Here is a 19,357-nt window from a genome sequence, read left to right on the forward strand (position 1 = left end):
TAGTCATTGTCTCCCCCAGCCTCTATTCCTGTCAAAGGGTATGTGTGTGGAGGGGGTGGCTGGAGATGTCCTGGCCCATCTTACAGAATCCCCATATTAGAGCAAGACACCTTAGAAGTCTGTTCTGCTTCTAACACCCATGTCTTTCCACCTAGCTCTGAGGCCATCTTCTCCCCAGCCTTTTCATTCATTAACTTAATTATACTCTCTGATGGAGGGCTTAGCCAGCTTGTGTCAGTCTCAGTCAGCTAGTGTCTTTGCTATGAGCCAAGATAAGCATCACGTCCCTTCATTCTCCCAGCAACCATATGAAACCAGAACTGTTTATTATGCCCATTTAGCAGATGGGAGACTGAGGGTTAGAATTAGGAGAGGTGTCACGTATCTAGGTTACACAACTAGTCCGGATTCAGATTTCAGAGTCTTTGTGGATAATCTAGAGGCTAGGGATAAAGTGGGCTTCCCTGGTAGCTCAGACACTAAAAAATCTGCCTGCAATACTGGAGACCTGGCTTCCATCCCTGGGTTGGGAAGATTCCCTGGAGGAGGGCATGGCAGCCCACTCCATTATTCTTTGCCTGGAGAATCCCCATGGACAGAGGAGGCTGCAGTCTAGGGGGTGGCAAAGAATCAGACATGACTGAGCAACTAAGCACAGCACAGGGATAAGGTGGAGTGCTGCCTTCAAGGTGCTCACAGTGGTTGTTCTGATCCCTGGGAAGGCCATTAGGAGGAAGGGTTTGCTTCTCTCTCTGGGAGAAACCATTCTACTCCCCTCCCCAACGCATCTTTTCCACCTTGTCCCAGCATTGTCCCCAGGGAGCTGGGGCTCCCCACTTCTAGAGGTCCATTTGGTGGGATGAAGGGCCAGCCTAGAAGGGGGCAGTCCAAGGCCTCTCACTCCATTCTGGCCGCCCCTGTTGGGAAGAGGCGTCCCTGTCACTGAGCTGCGCTGCCGCCGCCGAAAGGACTCAGACCCGTCACCACTGACCCACAGCTGCCGCTTCTGGGCCTGTTTGCCGTGCTGAGCGCTGCGCAGATAGAGGCTGCGGAAGAGGGGAGGGAATAAGAGGGGGTGAAGGGGCCCCGGGGAGGAGGCTGAAGGAGTTGGACGATGTAGGGAATCTCGGAGGGAGGGGGACAGAGGGCGGAGCCAAAATATTTCAGGCTGCTAGCCCCAAAGTCTGCCCTTGCTGCTGAGCCTCGTAGGCACGCAGAGGATCCGGAGTTGTGGGTGGGAAGACAGGTAACTTCTCTCCATCTGCCCTCCCCGCCTGTCCTTCCCTCGGTGCCTCCTTCTCGTCAGGGGTTCCCCGGCATCCCTCAGCGGCTCCAGGCGGGAGGGGAGCCTCCAACTCCACCCCTCCCCAGGCCGGTCGACGGAGGGTGCCTCGCATCCGGGCTGTGGCCCCGATGGCTCTGGGCCTGGACCCTACGAGACCCCCTGCAGCCCAAGGCCAAGGCCCGCCCCCTCGGGGAGGCGGATGTGGGAGGCTGGAGGCGGGGGCGCGGCCTTGATCCCCGGGCAGGGGCAGCAGAGGGGGAGGCCGCCCTAGGGGTCTGCTGCTGCGCGCAAGGGAGGGTCCGTCTCTGAGCCCTGGCTAGGGGCGAGCGGGCGGCCGTCGGCTAGCTGGGCAATAGGAAACGGTTTATTAGGAGGGAGTGGTGGAGCCGGGCCAGGCAGGAAGACGCTGGAATAAGAAACATTTTTGCTCCGGCCCCTTTCCCAGTCCCCGGAGTCCGCTGCGCCAGCCGTGCCGATCCGGCCCCTCCCCGGCCCCAGCCTCGCCTGGGGCCGCGCCCGGACCTCGGACCCCGGCCCGCTGTCCAGCGCCCGTCGTGTGACCGCGGCCGCCGCCGGGGAGGGGAGGAGGCCGCCCGCTGCACGTCCGCGCCCCGCCGACCACAAGGCAGGCCCAGAGGTGAGTCGAAGTCCGGTGAGGGGGGCAGCTGACCCCCACCCCAATGGGCCCTTTGCCATGGCAGATCGCAGAGAGACTCTCAGAGAGACCCTCAGAGAGGTGGCCGTAGGGTCAGTCCCAGCTCCTCGTAGGGCAAGCTGCCCCTCGCCCTCCGCGAACATCTGCCCATCACCCCACCTAAGACTGCAGCGGATTGGATTGAACCTGAACTGGGATTCAAAAAACTTTGTTCCTGGGGCCGCTTAGCTTCGCTGTTTTCCCATCCTCATCCATAAAATGGGCAAAAGGATACCCACCCTGCTTCACTTATGGAGAAGGGGGTCACATGTCCTTCCAGGCTCCTGCTTGACCTGGGGGTGGGTGTCCACTTCCAGCGCTGTTGAGCCCCTGCATGAGGCCCATCTTTCCCAGAGTAGCCCTTGCCAGTCTTGCTACAGGAATCTGACACTCTGGCCCCTTCTCCCAAACCTCACTTCCAGTCCTGTATGGTCACATAGCCCCCATGCCATGGACTTCTTTCAGGATCCAAGTCAAAGGGGATCCCACTCTTCCTCCAGTTTGGGGCCCCAGATTTTCGGTCTGCCCCGGAGGCCAGTGCTGTTATGACCATCTGTGAACTGGTCACCCACCCTCTCTTTTCTTTTCTAAGGACAGGGGGATAGTGGACAGTAGCTCTCACCCTCTCTATTTGGGCAGCTTCTGGCTAAGTCAATGTCTGTCTGACATCCCTGACCTCTGACTGTTTATTTGTCCTTTCATCCTATCAGGTGGTTAAAAACAGCCTCTATTTATTGAGTACTTACTATGTGGACACTTAGGTATAATACATTTTTGTCAAGTAATCCTGGCCGCAACCTAGGACAAGAGGTGTTATTATGTATTATGTCCCCCCTATAGAAGAGGAAAGAGATTCAGATGTGGGTCATTTGTCCAAAGCTCCATGGATAGTTGGGTTTTTAGTAACTTTTGTTAAGTGCTTATGGTGTACCACTTAGTACACTTATACCTATGAAATGAGCACTATTATAATTTTTTTATGTTATTTATTTGCCTATGTTGGGTCTTAATTGTGGCACGTGGGATCTTTTCATTGAGGCACGTGAACTCGTTGTGGTGGGCTCTAGAGCCAGTGGGCTCAGTAGCTGTGGTGAGTGGTCTTAGTTGTTCAGAGGCATGTGGGATCTTAGTTCCCAGACCAGGGATTGAATCTGTGTCCCCTCCATTGCAAGGCAGATTCTTAAACGCTGGACCACCAGGAAAGTCTTGAAATGAGCACTGTTTTTATTCTCATTTTTTATAGGGGATCTTAAGCTTCGGAAAGTTTAAGGAACTTGCCCTAACTCTCACAGCCCTAAGTGGTAGAAGCAGGATTTGAACCTGGGTCTATATGATCCAGAGACGACAACCTGACCCCTGTCCTACACTGTGCTGCCTTTGCATTCCGTCTGAGATCCTAAACTCCCTACCTGATGCTACATCCCAGTCCAGTACTGTGAAGGGTTAATGAAGTGATGCAGAGGAAAGTGCTTTGTGATGGTAAGGGGCCACCCAGCATGAGCAGTTCAGTCTGGTCCTCTGCTGTGTGGGTAAGACCTGTTGATGATGTACAGAGAAAGGCACTTGCAGTCCCAGGACAGTACTGCTGTGCTGAGAAACTGCTACTCATGGGAGCTCATTAAATCAATCCCTCAGGTGTGCTGGGAAGAAGGAAACTGACCTCCACTTTCTGAGCACACCCTTACTCTGGTTCTCCCCACCTAAGACTAAGGCTATAGCACATAGATGATTTCTAGACAAACGCATATTGGGTGCCAGGCGATGACAGTTGTAGTCTGTTAATACAACCTCCACTTGCTCTTTTTCCTCCTTTGAGGGACGTATCTAACACCAAGCAACTGCAGAAATTAAATGACCAAGTGAGGATGTATTACCAGCAATTTAAGTCGATCAAGACACACATGGTGATTCTGGGCAAGAAACCTAACATCCCCCAGCTTCCGTTTCCCTATTAGCTTGTCGTGAGGATTAAATGAGATCATCCATCAAAGTTCACTGCTTAGCACGTAAGCAGTACTCAGAGAAGGCTAACTCATTACTAAGAATTTCACAGTGGTTAAGTTAATGTTTGAAGTTAGTCTAGCATTTGTGATTTCTGGCTAAAAACTGTGATGCTTCTGTCAGCAGGAGATCATTCAGGAAGTCTTGTTAGGTGGGAAAGGAGTCCACCAGTCCCCAGGAGTCTATTTGGGCTAGAGTCAGGTGTCAGGGCACATTATGCCGGGTCAGCTCTGAGTTGGGACTGATCTGGACTCAGCACCCTCCTGTACTGAATCTTACTCTGAGCCCAGTAAAAAATCGGACAGTCACAGCTTTCCTTCACTGCATTCCCAGTTTTAGACCAGAAGCAGATTCTGCAAATGCTGCCAAGCCCTCCCTGCACTGTTATTGCGCCCCAGAGGCTGGAGATGGCCTGAACAAAGCCCATACCCCACCCTCTCTCTGCAGCATCTCCAAGTCCTTGGCTCCAGTGTTTAGCCTTTTCTGTCCCTTCTCCAGTGGAAGCAGGTGGGGGAATGGGAATTAGAATCCCTGCCCTCTGTACTCCACTCCAGCATGGAGTTGAATAGGACCCAGTTCAAAGTGTGGTACCCACACAAACTGATCTGAATTCCCTGGGGAAATTTTTTAAAATGCATATTTCTTACTGGTCCCAGTGGACTGAACCAGGACTGAACTGGAGCAGGAGTGAGACCAAAAAGAGTGCATTTTTAATGAGGCACTTGAGATGATTCTGCTGCTTAATAGTGTAGTGAGAGGGTGCACCGGAGTACAGAGAAGGGAAAGCATGGAGAGAGGATTCTAGAAGGATGCGGGCTATCATCCTTATTGTTACCCACTTTTTCCTACTTGCTTCATCCCCTCTCCTTTAGCTGCTTTCTGAGCAAAGACTGCCAAGGATGGATTTCCGCCCTTACCCCAGTGGGCAAAGCCAGCTTGTCTGGGGTTCCTTCTCCGGCCACCAGTCCCACTGCAGAGTGCTTGCCAGAGTCCCCACTGTATTGCAGGAGGGGCATGAGACAGAAGGTCAGGCAGAGGCTGGGGACACAGCTGCAGCAGACCAGGGCTCCGTTTCCTCCCCCAGCCCTGGGCCTCTGGGGCAGAGGAAGCCCAGGCAGGAAGACCAGAGCTGCCACCAGCCAGCGAGGCCCACGAAGCACCCCCCACCCCCCAGTCATCCTGCCCTCAGAGTCTCAGCATCATGGATCTTCATTTGGCATCATTCTTAGACTAGGGGCCTTCTGCAGCCTATATGGCCCTATGCCCAGCCCTCCAGCCTTACCATGTTATGCCAGAAGACAGTTCTCTTTCCTCATGTCTGCTACCCCTACCTGGGCATTCTGTCCCCAGGCACACACCTGCTACTCTCCACCATTCAGAAAGTTCTTCTTGCTGTCTGATCTCAGTCCTTCTTGCTGTAGCCTCAGCCCTAATCTTTTCATTCTAAGCCTTTGAGAGATGAAGATGGAGGTCACTTCTGAAGCACTAGCTGGTCTGGGACTTGAGATGGGACTATCATAGACCAGAATTACTCCTCTAATAATCCCCACCAAACTTTTGGAAAAATTCAATCTTAACCAACGACAGAAGGTCAAACATTCAATGTCTAAGTATGTTTCACTTCCCTTCCACATCACTGGCCCTACCCCCACTCTTTCCCAGGACCTCAGGGACAGAGAGAAGCAGGGGAGTGGCTCAGAGAGGACATCGTATAGTCTAATAAGGGTGCAGGGAGGTTCCTTAGAGACAGTGCGGCCTGACACTGTCCAGGCTTGGGGTGGCTGATAGAACCCCACAGGCTCAGACATGGGCTGGCACCCCAGGTTGAGATGAGTAGAAGCAGCACTGGACTGGGCGTCTGGACCCCTGGGTTGTACCCCTAGCGCTGCCACTGAACCCCATTTGACCTTGGACAAGCCTCCTCTCCTGGCTGAGCCTTGACCCCCATCTTCCCTGAAATAAGGAACTGGGCTCTGTGATTCACAGGGTGTATGAGGATTCCGTCATGGGGGTGTCCCAGCCCCAGGTGGGTCCTGCAGACCCTGTAGCGACTGCAGCCTGCCCTGAGACCATGTCCTGAGCTCCCTGCCTGTTCTATCCAGACCCCAATCTAAACAATCTTGATTCCTGTTCCCAGCTTGGCGGGACCCTGAATGGCAGGAAGTGAAGACAGGAGCCTGTTTATGTTTGAGCCAGCCAGGCCAGGGGTGGGGGGGTGCGCACTGGGAAAGGGGTGGGCAGGGGTGGAGGCTGGGAAGGGGTGGGCAAGGGACAGGGACAGACGGGCTGGGGACTGCTGAAGAGATGCTCCTTCCATCCCAGCCCCACGCTCTCTGAGCCCTCCAGTCTGCACTCAGTGGCAGGACAGCTGGGAGTCCCCCAAGCTCTCACTCACTTAAACATGGCTCCCCACCCTTTACCCCTAGCAGGATGGTTTCCATGGGGAAGTGAACCAGGACTTCCCCTGCAGGCCCCGCCCCAAAGCCAGACGCAGGGAGGAGGCCTCCCTGCCTCCCCCCCCACAAAAAAAAAAAAAAAAAATCTCCCAGCAATTTCCTCTGGGTGGGAGGGACCCACAGTCAGTGGCTGAAAACACTGAGGGTAATCACATTTCATAGATGTTATTGCACCCCTTCTCCTCTCCAGGGATCATGACCTTGAACCTTCCCAGGAGAAGGCTTCTGATGCTACTGATGGCCTTGGGCCTGACCCAGGGTGAGTACTAGGGAAGCAGGTAGGGAACAGGGGCCTGAGGGGATAAAGAAAGGGCTGTCTGGGCTCAGCTCTTGTTGGGCTGAGTCTGAGGAGCTGGGAGGAGAGGGACTGGGGAGACAGGGCTCAGCTACCCTAACCCTCCTGTGCTAGCTTCTTGATCCAAACCAATAGGCTGGAGCTCTTTCAGACTCCAGGGTGGGAACATGTGTACGAGGATTCAGACAGTGGGGCTGTTGGCAGAGGGGCCTGGGAGAGCTCTCAGCATTGGGGCCGGGGGCCTGCTGCGCCTGGAACTTGGAGGAGAGGTCCAAGGATCAGGGAAGGGAGAGAAGCCTGGTTCTCACGGTGGCAACTGCCCCTGGTGGGGATAAGTCACTAGAGGGAAGGCTGAGGATGGAACTAAAGGACTGGGACCTCAAAGGGCTGGTTTGAGAGCTCAGAACGGAGGGGCCAGTTGGGCAGACTTAGGGGTTAGGCTCCTCCTGGAGAGCTGGGCCCAGAGTGGCTTAGCTTCTAGTGTGTCCCTCAGGTGACCCCTTGAAACCCTCTCGGGGCCCACTGGTGACCTGCACATGTGAGAACCCACATTGCAAGGGGCCTACCTGCCAGGGGTCCTGGTGTACAGTCGTGCTGGTGAGGGAGGACGGACACCTCCGGGAATACTGGGGCTGCGGGAACATGCACCCAGAGGTCTGTAGGGCGCGCCCCACGGAGTTCGTCAACCACTACTGCTGCTACAGCCCCCTCTGCAACCACAACGTGTCCCTGGTGCTAGAAGGTACGTCCGGCTGCCCCGGAAACCCCCCCCAGGCTTCTCTGACTCTGCCCTCCCTGCCCTGCTTGCCTCTCAGGCTCTGGCCTGGGGGGTGGGGAAGGCAGGTCCCCGGGGTCTGACTGGCAGAGCGGAAGGTGGGGGGCATCCGGCCTGGTGGAAGCTGGGCCTCAGTATCCCTCTTCCACCAGCCACCCAGACTCCTCCGGAGCAACCGCAAGGAGACGGCCAGCTGCCTCTGATCCTGGGCCCCGTGCTGGCCTTGCTAGTGCTTGTAGCCCTGGGTGCCCTGGGCCTGTGGCATGTCCGGCGGAGGAAGGAGAAGCAGCGGGGCGCGAACAGTGAGCTGGGCGAGTCCAGCCTCATCCTGAAGCCATCTGAGCAGGGGGACAGCATGTTGGGGGTGCGGGCCTGGGGGAACCTGGGACACTGGGTGGTGGGGGGTGGACAGGAGCCACAGAGTCAGAGTGGGCACAGAGTGGCAGGTGGCTGAGAAAGGCATGTGGCGGGCACTCAGATTTGGTTGGCACTGGGAGGGAGGGGTTTGTGAGTGAGAAGTGTGGCGAGATGAGGCAGTGGGGCCCAGGTTGAGGACAGAGAAATGGGTTTGGTGGGTGGGGCCTGCCCCTCAGTGGCCTCTCGGTACTCCCAGGACCTCCTGGACAGTGACTGTACCACGGGCAGTGGCTCAGGGCTCCCGTTCCTGGTGCAGAGGACAGTGGCTCGACAGGTCGCCCTGGTGGAGTGTGTGGGTGAGCAGTGGGTGAGCTCAGGGGATGGGGACCAAGCGCTCCCACTGAGCTTGGAGGGGTGAGGGAGTCATAGGTGGCCCAGGCCTGGGTCAGAACAGGAATTCTGCCAGTCAGGGAGGGGGTTGGAGACGGGGCAGTGCCTGATCCTTGGCCAGGAGCTGGGGTGGAACAAGAGGCAAATGGAGGTGGCCTGCCAGAGGCGCGTGGGTCTGAATTCAGTTAAACAGAATCTTCAGAGATTCTGCAGTCAGAGCCAGGGCAGCAATGTGAGGGGGACCTCTTCTGAGGGTGACTGTGCCCAAGGGCTCTGTGTGTCCAGTATGTGACCCCCCTCCCTCCTCTCTGGTTGCTGGATCAGGAAAGGGCCGCTACGGCGAGGTGTGGCGGGGCCTGTGGCATGGTGAGAGCGTAGCCGTCAAGATCTTCTCCTCCAGAGATGAACAGTCCTGGTTCCGGGAGACTGAGATATACAACACAGTGCTGCTCAGACACGACAACATCCTAGGCAAGTGGGGATGGGGCAGGGAGCGCTGGGCCAGACCCGGGGTTCTCATTGCCCTGCCCCATCACCCGGCCTCTGGACACTGACCTAACCTCCCAGCGGCGCTGGGCCCCAGCTTCTGACTCCAGCTTCCTCTCTGCCCTAAGCCAGACCAGCCTCCACCCCATTCCCAGCTTTGCCCTGACCTCTCCATCCTGTCTCCCCAGCCCCGACCCTGACCGGTCCAGCCTCCTTCATCCCTAGCCCCGCGGTGAGCCATCTGATCTCCGCCCACAGGCTTTATTGCCTCGGACATGACTTCCCGCAACTCGAGCACGCAGCTGTGGCTCATCACGCACTACCACGAGCACGGCTCGCTCTACGACTTTCTGCAGAGGCAGACGCTGGAGCCTCAGCTGGCCCTGAAGCTGGCCGTGTCCGCGGCCTGCGGCCTGGCGCACCTGCACGTGGAGATCTTCGGCACGCAGGGCAAACCGGCCATCGCCCACCGCGACCTCAAGAGCCGCAACGTGCTGGTCAAGAGCAACCTGCAGTGCTGCATCGCTGACCTGGGTGAGCGCGGAGGGACGGGCCTTCGACAGGGGTGGAGTCCGTGCGCCCTCCCTCTCCGCGGGGTTCTGCCTTCGCCTGTTTGGATGCCTGGCTTCAGTGGCCTGACTGGCGGAATTAAAACTCACAGGGCTGTGTGTGGGTGTGTGGAGGGGTGCGGGGGTGTGTGTATACACACTGGCGCTTTAAAACTTACAGACGTGTGTATGTTCTCATCTCACCTCCTGTGTGTATGTGTGTGTGTGTACACTGATTGGCACTTTAACGTGTGTGTGTGCGTGTTTGTGTGTGTTCTCATCTCACCTCCACAAGAACCCCACACCCCACCAGCGGCCTTAACAGTATTTTCAAGCCCAGACTCCTTCCACCACTTCAGCCAGGCTCCAGGTGTGGGGAGAAAGGGGCAGGGAGCCAGCAACCTGGGTTCTCATCCCGGCTTTGCTGAGCACATCGCTCACTGTCACTGTGCGTTGGGATTCAGTTCTGAAATATATGCCTGCTTTGCCTACTCGCATCTCACCGGATTCCTGCGCCTAGAGAGCGCCACGCAGGCCAAGGATGACAGGGACAGTTATTCTCCCTGTGGCTGCTGGATCCCAGCCCAGCTCAGGGCGGGCTCCAGTTGCCGGCCCCCTGTGTCCTGCCGTCTGTCGCCCTCTCACCTCACGCCGGGATTCCAGCCTCCCCAGGGCCGCCCTGTCTGTGGGCCCGGGTGAGCAGCAGCAGTGACAGGCCCGGTGCCCACAGGCCTGGCTGTGATGCACTCCCAGGGTAGCGATTACCTGGACATTGGCAACAACACGCGAGTGGGCACCAAGCGGTACATGGCCCCCGAGGTGCTGGAAGAGCAGATCCGAACCGACTGCTTCGAGTCCTACAAGTGGACGGACATCTGGGCCTTTGGCCTGGTGCTGTGGGAGATCACCCGCCGGACCATTGTCAATGGTGAGCCTCCGGCACCCCCCTGCACAGGGTGGGACAGGGGAACAGGGCAGGTGGATACCCAGGCAGACAGGTGGGAGACGGGGCTTCCTGTCTGCGGCAGGCGCCCGTGGCCTGAGGGGCTTGTGGTCAGACCTTCCAAATTCCCTTTACTGTCACTCACCAGCTGGTTCAGCTGAGCGACCTTTGCAGGTTCATCTGAGTCTGATTCTGGCTGTGAAATCTCGGGTAATTGCTAACAACAGAAATATTAATAGCAGCTAACATTTATTGAGTTTCAGTATGTGCCAGATGTCATGCTGTATACATGTATTATCTTATTGAACTGTCCTGTGTTGGCAGGGAGGTGGTATGCTTTAGTGGTTAAGAGCAAGGGAGGGAAATCAGACTAAGTTCAGTTCCTGATTTTTGCCATGTGCAACGTACTTTACTTTTCTGTGCCTCAGTTTCCTCATTTGTAAAACGAGAAGAAAAATAATTTCCAGTTGTTGAGATAATCCAAATAAGGTAATCAGGGTAGTATCTGGAACTGTTGTGGAGTTCAGTAAATATTGGTGGCAATTGTTGTAATGACAAATACTTGACAGAGCAGCACCCCCATTTTACAGGTGAGGGGACTGAGGCACAGAATCACAGCTGGCTAGAGGCAGCACTGGGGTCTGAAACCAGGCACTTCGACGCCCAGGACCAATGCTCTTTATTACTGTGCTACTTTCACCTCTTTGGTCCTTGTTCCCACAGAAATGCAGGATGTAATAGTGCCTGCACTTCCTGCTTAGTGATGCCTTACTATCATTATTATTATTTTTTTGGCTGCACCTTGCGGCATGCAGTATCTTAGTTCCCTGATCAGAGATCAAACCAGTGCCCCCTGCACTGGGAGTGGAGTCTTAACCATTGGACCACCAAGGAAGTCCCTACTGCCTCATTATTACCATGGGTGCTACAGAGAACTGAAGTTTGGAGAGGAGCAGGCACAAGGACCTCATTCATGGTCCCATATAGAGGGCCTGCCCTGTGGCTGGTGCCCTCCCAGTCTTGGGGTGGATGGGTGCTGGGTGGTGGCCTGGACCAGGTAGGGAGGCTGGTCAGTCTTTGTGGAGGCTGTCCATGGAGAGGGGCTGCCAGGAGTCTTGACAGGTTGGGGACCACCCTCTTGCTGGGCTCAACTTCAGACACAAACTCCAGAGGCTGGGGCTGGTAAAGGGGGCACCTGGAAGCAACCGAGGCCCCTTGGACCCAGCCACAGGCAGGAAAGGAAGGCTGGACCAGCCTGGGCTGAAGAGGAGGCTGATTGCAGACTCCTGGGGAGGAGGGAAGCTCTGTCAGCTCCACACAGATTCGCGGCGCATTATAAACACTGTAATCTGGTGTCAGCCCCGGCGCTGATTAAAGGCCCATTAGACACGCTCAGGCCTCTGCGCAGCACTGATTAGGGCTCAAGCAGCACAGGGGCCGGCCTGGACACCCGCCACGGGGAGCACAGCTGGCTCGGGCTCTCCTGAGGCTGTGGCTGTTCTGTGTGGCTGCAGCCCCCAGCCTCGGGCTGGAAGAAGGGTGGGGCCTAAGGTGCTTTTCTGAGGTCTGGCCTCTTCTGCCTCAGTGACTGCCGCTCCACCAGCATCATCTTCAGAAAGATCCTGCTCAGGATGGCACATTTGGGATGATGAGGGGAGGGGGTACTGCTGGCTGAGGGGGTCAGCAGAGGCCTGTGCCACCCCTGAGAATGAGTGGATGTGATCTGGACCTGGGTAAATCTCCTTCCCTTCGAAGATGTGTTTTCTTCCCCTTCTCCTCATTCTACATCCTTACCCAGCAGTCTGCCTCCCTCCCTCAAGTGTAGCTTGGAGGTCAAGAGCATGGGCTTTGGTAAGACTTCCTGGGCTTAACTCCTAGCTCTGTCACGTACTATCTGTGTGATTTTAGACAAGCTTCTTAACCTCTCCGGCCTGAATCTGGCCTGAATTTCAGTGTGTGTGTGGGTGTGCTAAGTTGCTTCAGTCCTGTCCGACTCTTTGCGACTCCATGGACTGTAGCCTGCCGAGCTCCTCTGTCCATGGGATTCTCCAGGCAAGAATACTGGAGTGGTTGCCATGCCCTTCTCCAGGAGACCATCCTGACCCAGGGATAGAACCCGAGTCTCTTATGTCTCCTGCATTGGCAGATGTGTTCTTTACCACTAGTGTGACTTGGGAGCCCCCTCATTGCTTATAAAGTGGAGCTAATAGTCTTCCTCATCTGATAGGGTTGTTTTGTGAGGATCTAATGCCATACGGTTAGGACAGTGCCTGCCACATAGTAATTGCTTGGTAAACATTAGATATTTGGGGGCATCTCTGATAGCTGGGGCCTGGAAGCAGTACCCAGACCCTGGGTGAGAGGCAGCTGTGGAAAGACTGGAACAAGATCTGTCCTATGAATGCAATGTGTTTAAGTCTTGACTCTGCCATTACAAGCTGTGTAACCTTGGGCTCAACTTCTCTGAGCATCAGTTTCTTCATCTGTAAAATGGGTGGTCAGGTTGCATTTATAGCACAATGCCTGGCATATTTGGTAAGTGTAAGATAAATGGCAGTAATTATTGTTTATAAATATATTTATTATATTATGGTGTCCCTCTCAGAGGTAGCATGGGCAGGCAGCTGGTTTCCTGGACCCTGGGACTGAGTGTGGGCAAGGCTCACTTCTGGGTGGTATGGGACGTGTTTGTTGTCCCAAGTGACTGTCCCATTGTCCCACATCCCTAGGCATCGTGGAGGACTACCGGCCACCCTTCTATGATGTGGTGCCCAATGACCCCAGCTTTGAGGACATGAAGAAGGTGGTGTGTGTTGACCAGCAGACCCCGACCATCCCCAACCGGCTGGCTGCAGACCCGGTGAGGCCCCTGGGGGTGCTGGGATGGTGTGGGGTGGTGGCTCAGCACTGGGGTTTCTGGGCTGAGGAACTCCTGTCTGGCCTCTGCTTCCCCTAGGTAGGCTCTAGGGGAGAGATCCCAGGGGACCTCTCTGGGTACTCCCTCCCACATTCCTGCCTGTGGACCTCCAGAGACCCTCGTTATTCTGGGATTTTTTTAGAATGTTTCACCTTGCCTGCAAAGACAGAGGTTCTCTGCTATTTTTTGCTGTGAAGCTAGTTGTTCTTTTTTCTCAAAGCACTCCACATACTTTGTATAGAATGCACACATACGTATATATAGGCAAATATAGGCATATACACACTTCTGTATAAACACACACACACATGTACATACTCACAGGGACACGCACATGCACACACTCACAGGTACACACACATGTACACACACATACACACACATGTACACACTCACAGGGACACACATGCACACACTCACAGTACACACACATGCACACACTCACAGGTACACACACATGTACACACAGGTACACACACATGCATATATATACCAGACTGTTGGCCCCATGAAGACAGAGAAAAAGACCTTTTGTCTCTCTTGGCGCTTTTCTCCTTGTTCCCTATCACAGTGCCTGGCACACACTAGGTACTCAACCAATGTTTATGGAATGAATGACTGAATACTGACATGTGTATACATGTATATATACACAGACCCAAGTACATTCCTGCAAAACATTACAGAGCCACAAAAAGCTACTCCTATGCACACACACATATAGTCCCTGCCAGGAACTGGTTTGAGTTCCAAGGCAGAGGTGAGGCTGGCTCACTCTGCGACCACTGAGCTTCTTGGACACATGCATTTTGAGGGCAGCACCTACCACCCAATCTCCCAGTGTCCACTGGACCAGGCCAGGGTTGGTGGAGGTACTGGGAGCCACTGCCTTCTGCAGTGGGGTCTGGCCTCAGAGGGGGGATTTGAGAGCCCCAAGGCCTGCAGGTCTCCCCTCTGTTGGGTCTGGGTGGAGTGAGAGTGGGGTTACTCACCGGAGGGTGTCCGTGAAGGCCTGAGTTCATCTCTCTTTCCATCCTGCCTACCTTTCTCCATCCCCTTCCCACTCCACTCCCTTCCTCTTCCATTTTTGTCTTTCTTTTCTCATCCTTGCCCTGTTCCTGCTATCTCCCTTTCACCACTGCTGTCTCTCCTCTCATTTTCGACACTCTCGTTTCCCTCTTCTCGACTTTTCTGTCCGCTTGGGCATCCTCCTTGCCTCTTCCTTTCCACGGTCCCTGACCCATGTCTCTGCTTCCTCTCCTCTTCTTCACTCTCCCTCCCCCCAGGTCCTCTCAGGCCTGGCTCAGATGATGCGGGAGTGCTGGTACCCCAACCCTTCTGCCCGCCTCACTGCGCTGCGGATCAAGAAGACACTACAGAAACTCAGCAATGGTCTCCAGAAGCCCAAAGCTATTCCCTAGCCATGGGGCTGAAGCCTGACTCCCCTCTGCCTGCAGAGTCTGTGGGGTGGCTGGTGGATGGCAGCCTGCCTGAGTAGACGTTCTGTGAGTGTGTGTGCCGGAGAGGGGGTGCCCCTCTGTGGGCAGCTGTGCCTGACCAACTCGGCCCCCAGCCCATCCAGCCAGAAATACAGCTGGGCTGAAACCCGACCCCCCACTGTCTGGCCTGCTCCAGGCAGCAGGCTCTCTGCCGCCTGGCTCCCTCCCTCCCCGCCATGCCCTGGACGCACCCCCTACCACCCTCAGGACAGGATGCAAGAGATCCCAGAGCCACAGTGGTCAAGCCAGGGAACCGTCCTGGGCCCCGAGCCTGGACCTGCACTTTACCCCCTGCCCTCTGTCAACCCCACTGCCCCACTGGAGCTGCCAGGGTGGCTCAGAGCCCTGTCCAGCCTTCAGCAGACACCCTGCCCTGCCAGGCTTCAGCCTCTGGCCCAAGCCCCAGACACCCAGGGCCCATCAGCTTTTCTCTGTGGGTTTGTATTTCAGCTCTAGGCCACCTTGGGCCCCTGTCTCTTAGACGTGACCCCCCACACCCCCGCTGCCTCTGTCCCACAGAGGTGGAGCCTGATCCTTGGCCCCTCCCCTACCCCTTCCTAGCTGAATTATTGTGACATGAAACCCAAGGAGTCTTACTGTGGGTGTGGCCAGTGGAGAAGTAGCAGGTCAGATGGGCAAGGCCCAGGACTTCCAGAATAAATGAGAGGATGTTGGGGCCAAGCGTGGCCGGGGAAAGGCCCATCTGGGAGTCAGGAGACCCAGAGTCTGGTCCAGGTGCTTGCTCTATGCGACAAAAAGGAGGTCCTCCCTGTACCAGGACCTTTGTTTCTTCATCTCTATATCGAAAGGTTTCGTCCTGATGTCCTTAGAAGTTTTTTCAGCTCTAAAGTTCTTTGAAATTTCAGCCTGTGTCAGAACTCTGTTCATCAGTGCCTTGTACTCGTTATGCCCCAGCCCCTGGCAATTTGCCTCAAGATGGAAATTTGAAAATAACTTTATCTGAGGCCAAGAGTATCTGAAATGTTTCCTAGTCTAATTCTGCAAGCTCCAGTTCCTGTTTTAACCCATGCCTCTGGCCATCCTTGGGCTCAGACAACCCTGGGTCGTCCGGCAGGTGAATCAGCCACTCACCTGCTCTGTGGCTTCACCTTCTCTCCCCCCAGGGCTGAGAGGGTCCAAGGGAGCTTCCTGCAGGGCATCCAAGGCTCAGAAGAAATCTGGCTCTAACCAACAAACCTCCAGCACCCAGATTCTTCCCCCACGGGCCCCTGTGTGGCCTTCCTAGTCCCACATGTTTGGCCAGACCCCAGAGTATATGTGTCTAAGAAGAACCTGATGGCTGTAGAGAAACACATGGAAAGTTCAGCATTTGGAAATGACAGATTTTTGGTGTTCCAGAGTGTATGTCCATGCGCTGAGGAGGTTTCCTGAGCCCTCAGTGGGTGGATGGGTGGAGGGCAGTTGGGTTGGAGGTAGGGCCTGAGGGTTGGGGGGTGAGGCTCGGGGCTCAGGTTAGGGAACACGACAGCCCCAAACTTGGGAAGACCTGGTCTCGCATCCCTCGGCCCTGGGATGGCATGGAGAAGGACCCTCCGTTCTCCACAGGAGGTGAAGGAAACAGCCTCCTCCCCTCCTGCTGGAAACGCCCCAGCACAGCCTCCCTGGTCAGCTTCTCGAGTGTTCTTCCACCATCAGAGCAGCACTTTCCCAGGCTGCCTCCCAGCATTGTGCAAGGCCCAGAGGAGAAGCAGGAAGTGAAACTGGGTGAAACAGAAAGCTGCACGAACCTGCCAGGCTCCCACAACATCGCAGGGCACTTTGCTTCCTGGCAGAGTCATGCCTTCTGGGTCACTGAAACCCACCTAGACCAGCAATCCCCCTGAAGGATTTTCTCTCTACTGGACTTTGGGGGGCAAAAAGTCTCCTTAGGCTCCAAGCCAGAGACTGACCAAAGGCTGGAAAATCCCTAAGAAGAGAAAGCCTGAGGCAGGAGGCCAAGTGATGGGGGAGGGTTGAGAGAAGGGGCCAGAGTTGGGAGAACAGCTATGGCCAGAGTTGGAGACATTGGTGAAAGAAGTCGGCATCATGCTGCTGAGTTCAGGATGGTGTTCCAGGCTCAATATTACAGTCTCTTAGCCTGGAGGTACTGTTTGTGGGAGCACTTAACTCCTGCTTAGGACATGAGTGAGTGAAAGTCGCTCAGTCATGTCCTACTGTTTGCGACCCCATGGACTCTACAGTCCATGGAATTCTCCAGGCCAGAATACTGGAGTGGGTAGCCATTCCCTTCTCCAGGAGATCTTACCAACCCAGGAATGGAACCAGGTCTCCCGCATTGCAGGCAGATTCTTTACCAGCTGAAGCCCAAGAATACTGGAGTGGGTAGCCTGTCCCTTCTCCAGCAGATCTTCCCGACCCAGGAACCGAACTGGGGTCTCCTGCGTTGCAGGCAGATTTACCAACTGAGCTATCAGGGAAGCCGCTTAGCACATAGTAGGTCCTCAATAAAGCATGGTTGAGTCCGTAGCTCTGGCTAAGTCTTCCCAGGTCGGTGCCTCTGGTTTCCTCTGATTCGCCGAGGGAACAACAGGGGATGCAGAAGGAGATGGTCCCAGGGTATCCTGCCTGGGCTCTCCCCTGCAGAGAGAAGTCACAGTTGGAGGAGGCTGCCTGGACGCCAAGCTGCCGCCCAAATCTCTATTCCCACCGCCGGCTGGGAACAGCCCTCTCGCGGTGCCTCCGCACGCCCTCTGCTGGCCAAAGGGCGACCCAGCAGCCGCCTCCCGCCCCGCCCCGCGCTCGGGGCCGCGAGCCCTTCCCTGCCCGGGATCTTCTGAACGCCGCGCCCAGGCGGCAGTGTGCGTGCGCTTACCCATGCTTCTGTTCTCTAGGGACTGTCCCCCGAAAACCACATCTAGAAAGGAGCTGCGTCTTCACTCAGAGGCAGCTTGGACATGCCCGCCCGAATTCGTTGTTCTCAATTCCCTTTAAATGCCCACCCCTCCCTTCCCAGGAGTCGCTCCTCATCCCCAGGATGGGAAAGTGACCGCCATCCTCCGGACCCACCTTGGCGTCCAGGGAGGCCTCAGAAAGCACCTCCCCCCACCCCCGAAATTGAGGGTGGGGACATGCCATAGGGGAGGCAGGTGCTGGAAGAAGCCAAGAGGTGACTCTTCCATTTGAGTGCCCAGCCTAGGAAATCTGTGCCTTTGCAGTAGAGGCTCCCTGAGGGAATCACAGAACTGGGGTACCCTTACCAAAGGATGACCTCTCTTTTACCACGGAGGACCTCCCCTCCTCCTAGCAGCCCGCAAGGTGGCTCATGCCTGGAGCCTGCTGCTGACTACAGAAGCCTTTGTCCATGGACCCCCACAACGGACAGTGTGCTCTTTCCCAGGGGACATTTTAAACCAGCTTTGGGAAAAGGAGAAAATGAGAGCGTTCTTTTCCCCTCCTGTCCCTGCCAGACCCTGATCCTTACATCCCACCTTGATGTCCACATAACCTTTGACTATGGGCAGAAATGCAGTGAGTACGTTGCGGAAAAGAAATCTCAAGACAGGCTGCGATCTGGGAAAGAAGAACTGGCCCATTGCCCTCCAGGGTTAGAAGGTCATGGCATCCAAGCCCCTGCCTCCATGTAGAGCCTCAGAGAACCTGCCTGCTTTTGAAAGAAGAAAATCCATCCACTTTTTCTCAGTTTTGTCCTGCTTTCCTGGGGGGACCCCAGGCTCAAATTTCCTTACCTATATAAAGAGGGAGGGGATCATCTTAAGTGGTAAGGATGCTCCCTCAGGGGTGATAGTGTCTATAACATGACCAAATGAGAGTGAAGTTTGTTTCCTGGAGCATGTGCTTGGCTTCCTTTGCCAAGCCCTTGTGGTACCCAGCTCTCCCTACTCTCGAAGTCACCATTCTCCCTCAGTCCTGCCTACATCTGCCCTCACAGAGGGTGGCTCTTCTTGATCCAGAGCTTCGCTCACATCAAGATTAACAGACCAAGAGGGAGCAAATCTCCATGTCTCTTCAGCCCTGGGGGTGGTGTGGAGGGGCGCATGTCCAGAGAGGAGACGGACGCTGACTGTGCAGCCGTCACTGTGGGTGGGCGACTCTTGGAATGAGCTGCTTCCACCAGGACCACATTCAGTTTGCTAGAAATAGAGACAGAGGGCTCCTTGACTTTGCATACGATTTGCATAATGTCATAGACACACAGTCTATTTTCAGGCAGCTTTCAGGTTAAAGTGTTGCCACTGCTGCCCGTGCGGGGTGTCACGTCTGGATGAGTCTCTTCTCTGTTCTTTCTCACCCACCCACTCTTACTGACCTAGATCCCCGACTGCAGGAGCCAGTGGCAGGGTGGGGGGCAGACGGGTTGTCCGGGGAGACACAGGGGCAGGGCAAAAGGCACACTGGCATTTCCTTTGTTACCACCACCACCCAAAGCAGTGTGGAGCTTTTCAAGGGCAGCCGATAGGCAGAGGCAAGGAACGGGAAGCAAGGTGGCTGGCTTCACGCTCTGTTCTGCACAAACTGCTCCCACCTCTTCTACCAGAACAGCCAGTTCCCATACCCTCGATTTAGTCTTCTGCCAGTTTGAAGGAAGACATCTAGATAAACCTGTTCCTCTCAGCCACCGTAAAGCTTGGCTTGGCCCAGCTATCCCTCTTGGACATTTATTTTCATCAGTAAGATTTGATCTTAGCCTCCTGTGAAATCTGACCCTCATTCTGTCCCTCTCCTGGGAACC

General features: G+C 55.4%; 1 protein-coding gene and 1 long non-coding RNA gene across 4 annotated transcripts; one reads left to right on the top strand and one right to left on the bottom strand.

Moving 5' to 3' along the window:
• Window positions 1-1,536: 1,536 nt before the first annotated feature.
• Window positions 1,537-17,131, top strand: ACVRL1 (activin A receptor like type 1). 3 transcript variants are annotated; one of them, XM_040234177.1, is made up of 10 exons: window positions 1,547-1,922; window positions 6,627-6,695; window positions 7,225-7,473; window positions 7,659-7,870; window positions 8,120-8,219; window positions 8,578-8,724; window positions 8,998-9,273; window positions 10,018-10,215; window positions 12,960-13,090; window positions 14,434-17,131. In XM_040234177.1, the coding sequence occupies exons 2-10, from the start codon at window positions 6,632-6,634 to the stop codon at window positions 14,566-14,568; spliced, it is 1,512 nt and encodes a 503-aa protein (XP_040090111.1). In that variant the 5' UTR covers window positions 1,547-1,922; window positions 6,627-6,631; the 3' UTR covers window positions 14,569-17,131. The 3 variants fall into 3 exon arrangements, 2 of the variants coding, with proteins under 2 accessions (XP_040090111.1, XP_040090110.1); XR_005719815.1 differs by having other exon boundaries at window positions 1,537-1,922; window positions 8,998-10,215; XM_040234176.1 differs by lacking the exon at window positions 1,547-1,922 and having other exon boundaries at window positions 6,289-6,695.
• LOC120858242 lies at window positions 6,702-17,081 on the bottom strand. Its single transcript, XR_005719816.1, has 3 exons — window positions 17,071-17,081; window positions 7,104-7,109; window positions 6,702-6,822 (listed from the first exon to the last, which is right to left on the bottom strand). It is a non-coding gene; the product is annotated as an uncharacterized LOC120858242 (long non-coding RNA).
• Window positions 17,132-19,357: the final 2,226 nt, after the last annotated feature.

The sequence above is a fragment of the Oryx dammah genome, unplaced genomic scaffold, assembly GCF_014754425.2.
Source record: "Oryx dammah isolate SB20612 unplaced genomic scaffold, SCBI_Odam_1.1 HiC_scaffold_29, whole genome shotgun sequence".
Classification (NCBI taxonomy): domain Eukaryota; kingdom Metazoa; phylum Chordata; class Mammalia; order Artiodactyla; family Bovidae; genus Oryx; species Oryx dammah.

Coding starts and splice junctions, on each gene's coding strand:
- ACVRL1 (XM_040234176.1), top strand. CDS start 6,599: ATGTTATTGCACCCCTTCTCCTCTCCAGGGATCATGACCTTGAACCTT. Junction 7,474..7,658: donor CGTGTCCCTGGTGCTAGAAG/GTACGTCCGGCT, acceptor CTCTTCCACCAG/CCACCCAGACTCCTCCGGAG. Junction 13,091..14,433: donor ACCGGCTGGCTGCAGACCCG/GTGAGGCCCCTG, acceptor CCCTCCCCCCAG/GTCCTCTCAGGCCTGGCTCA.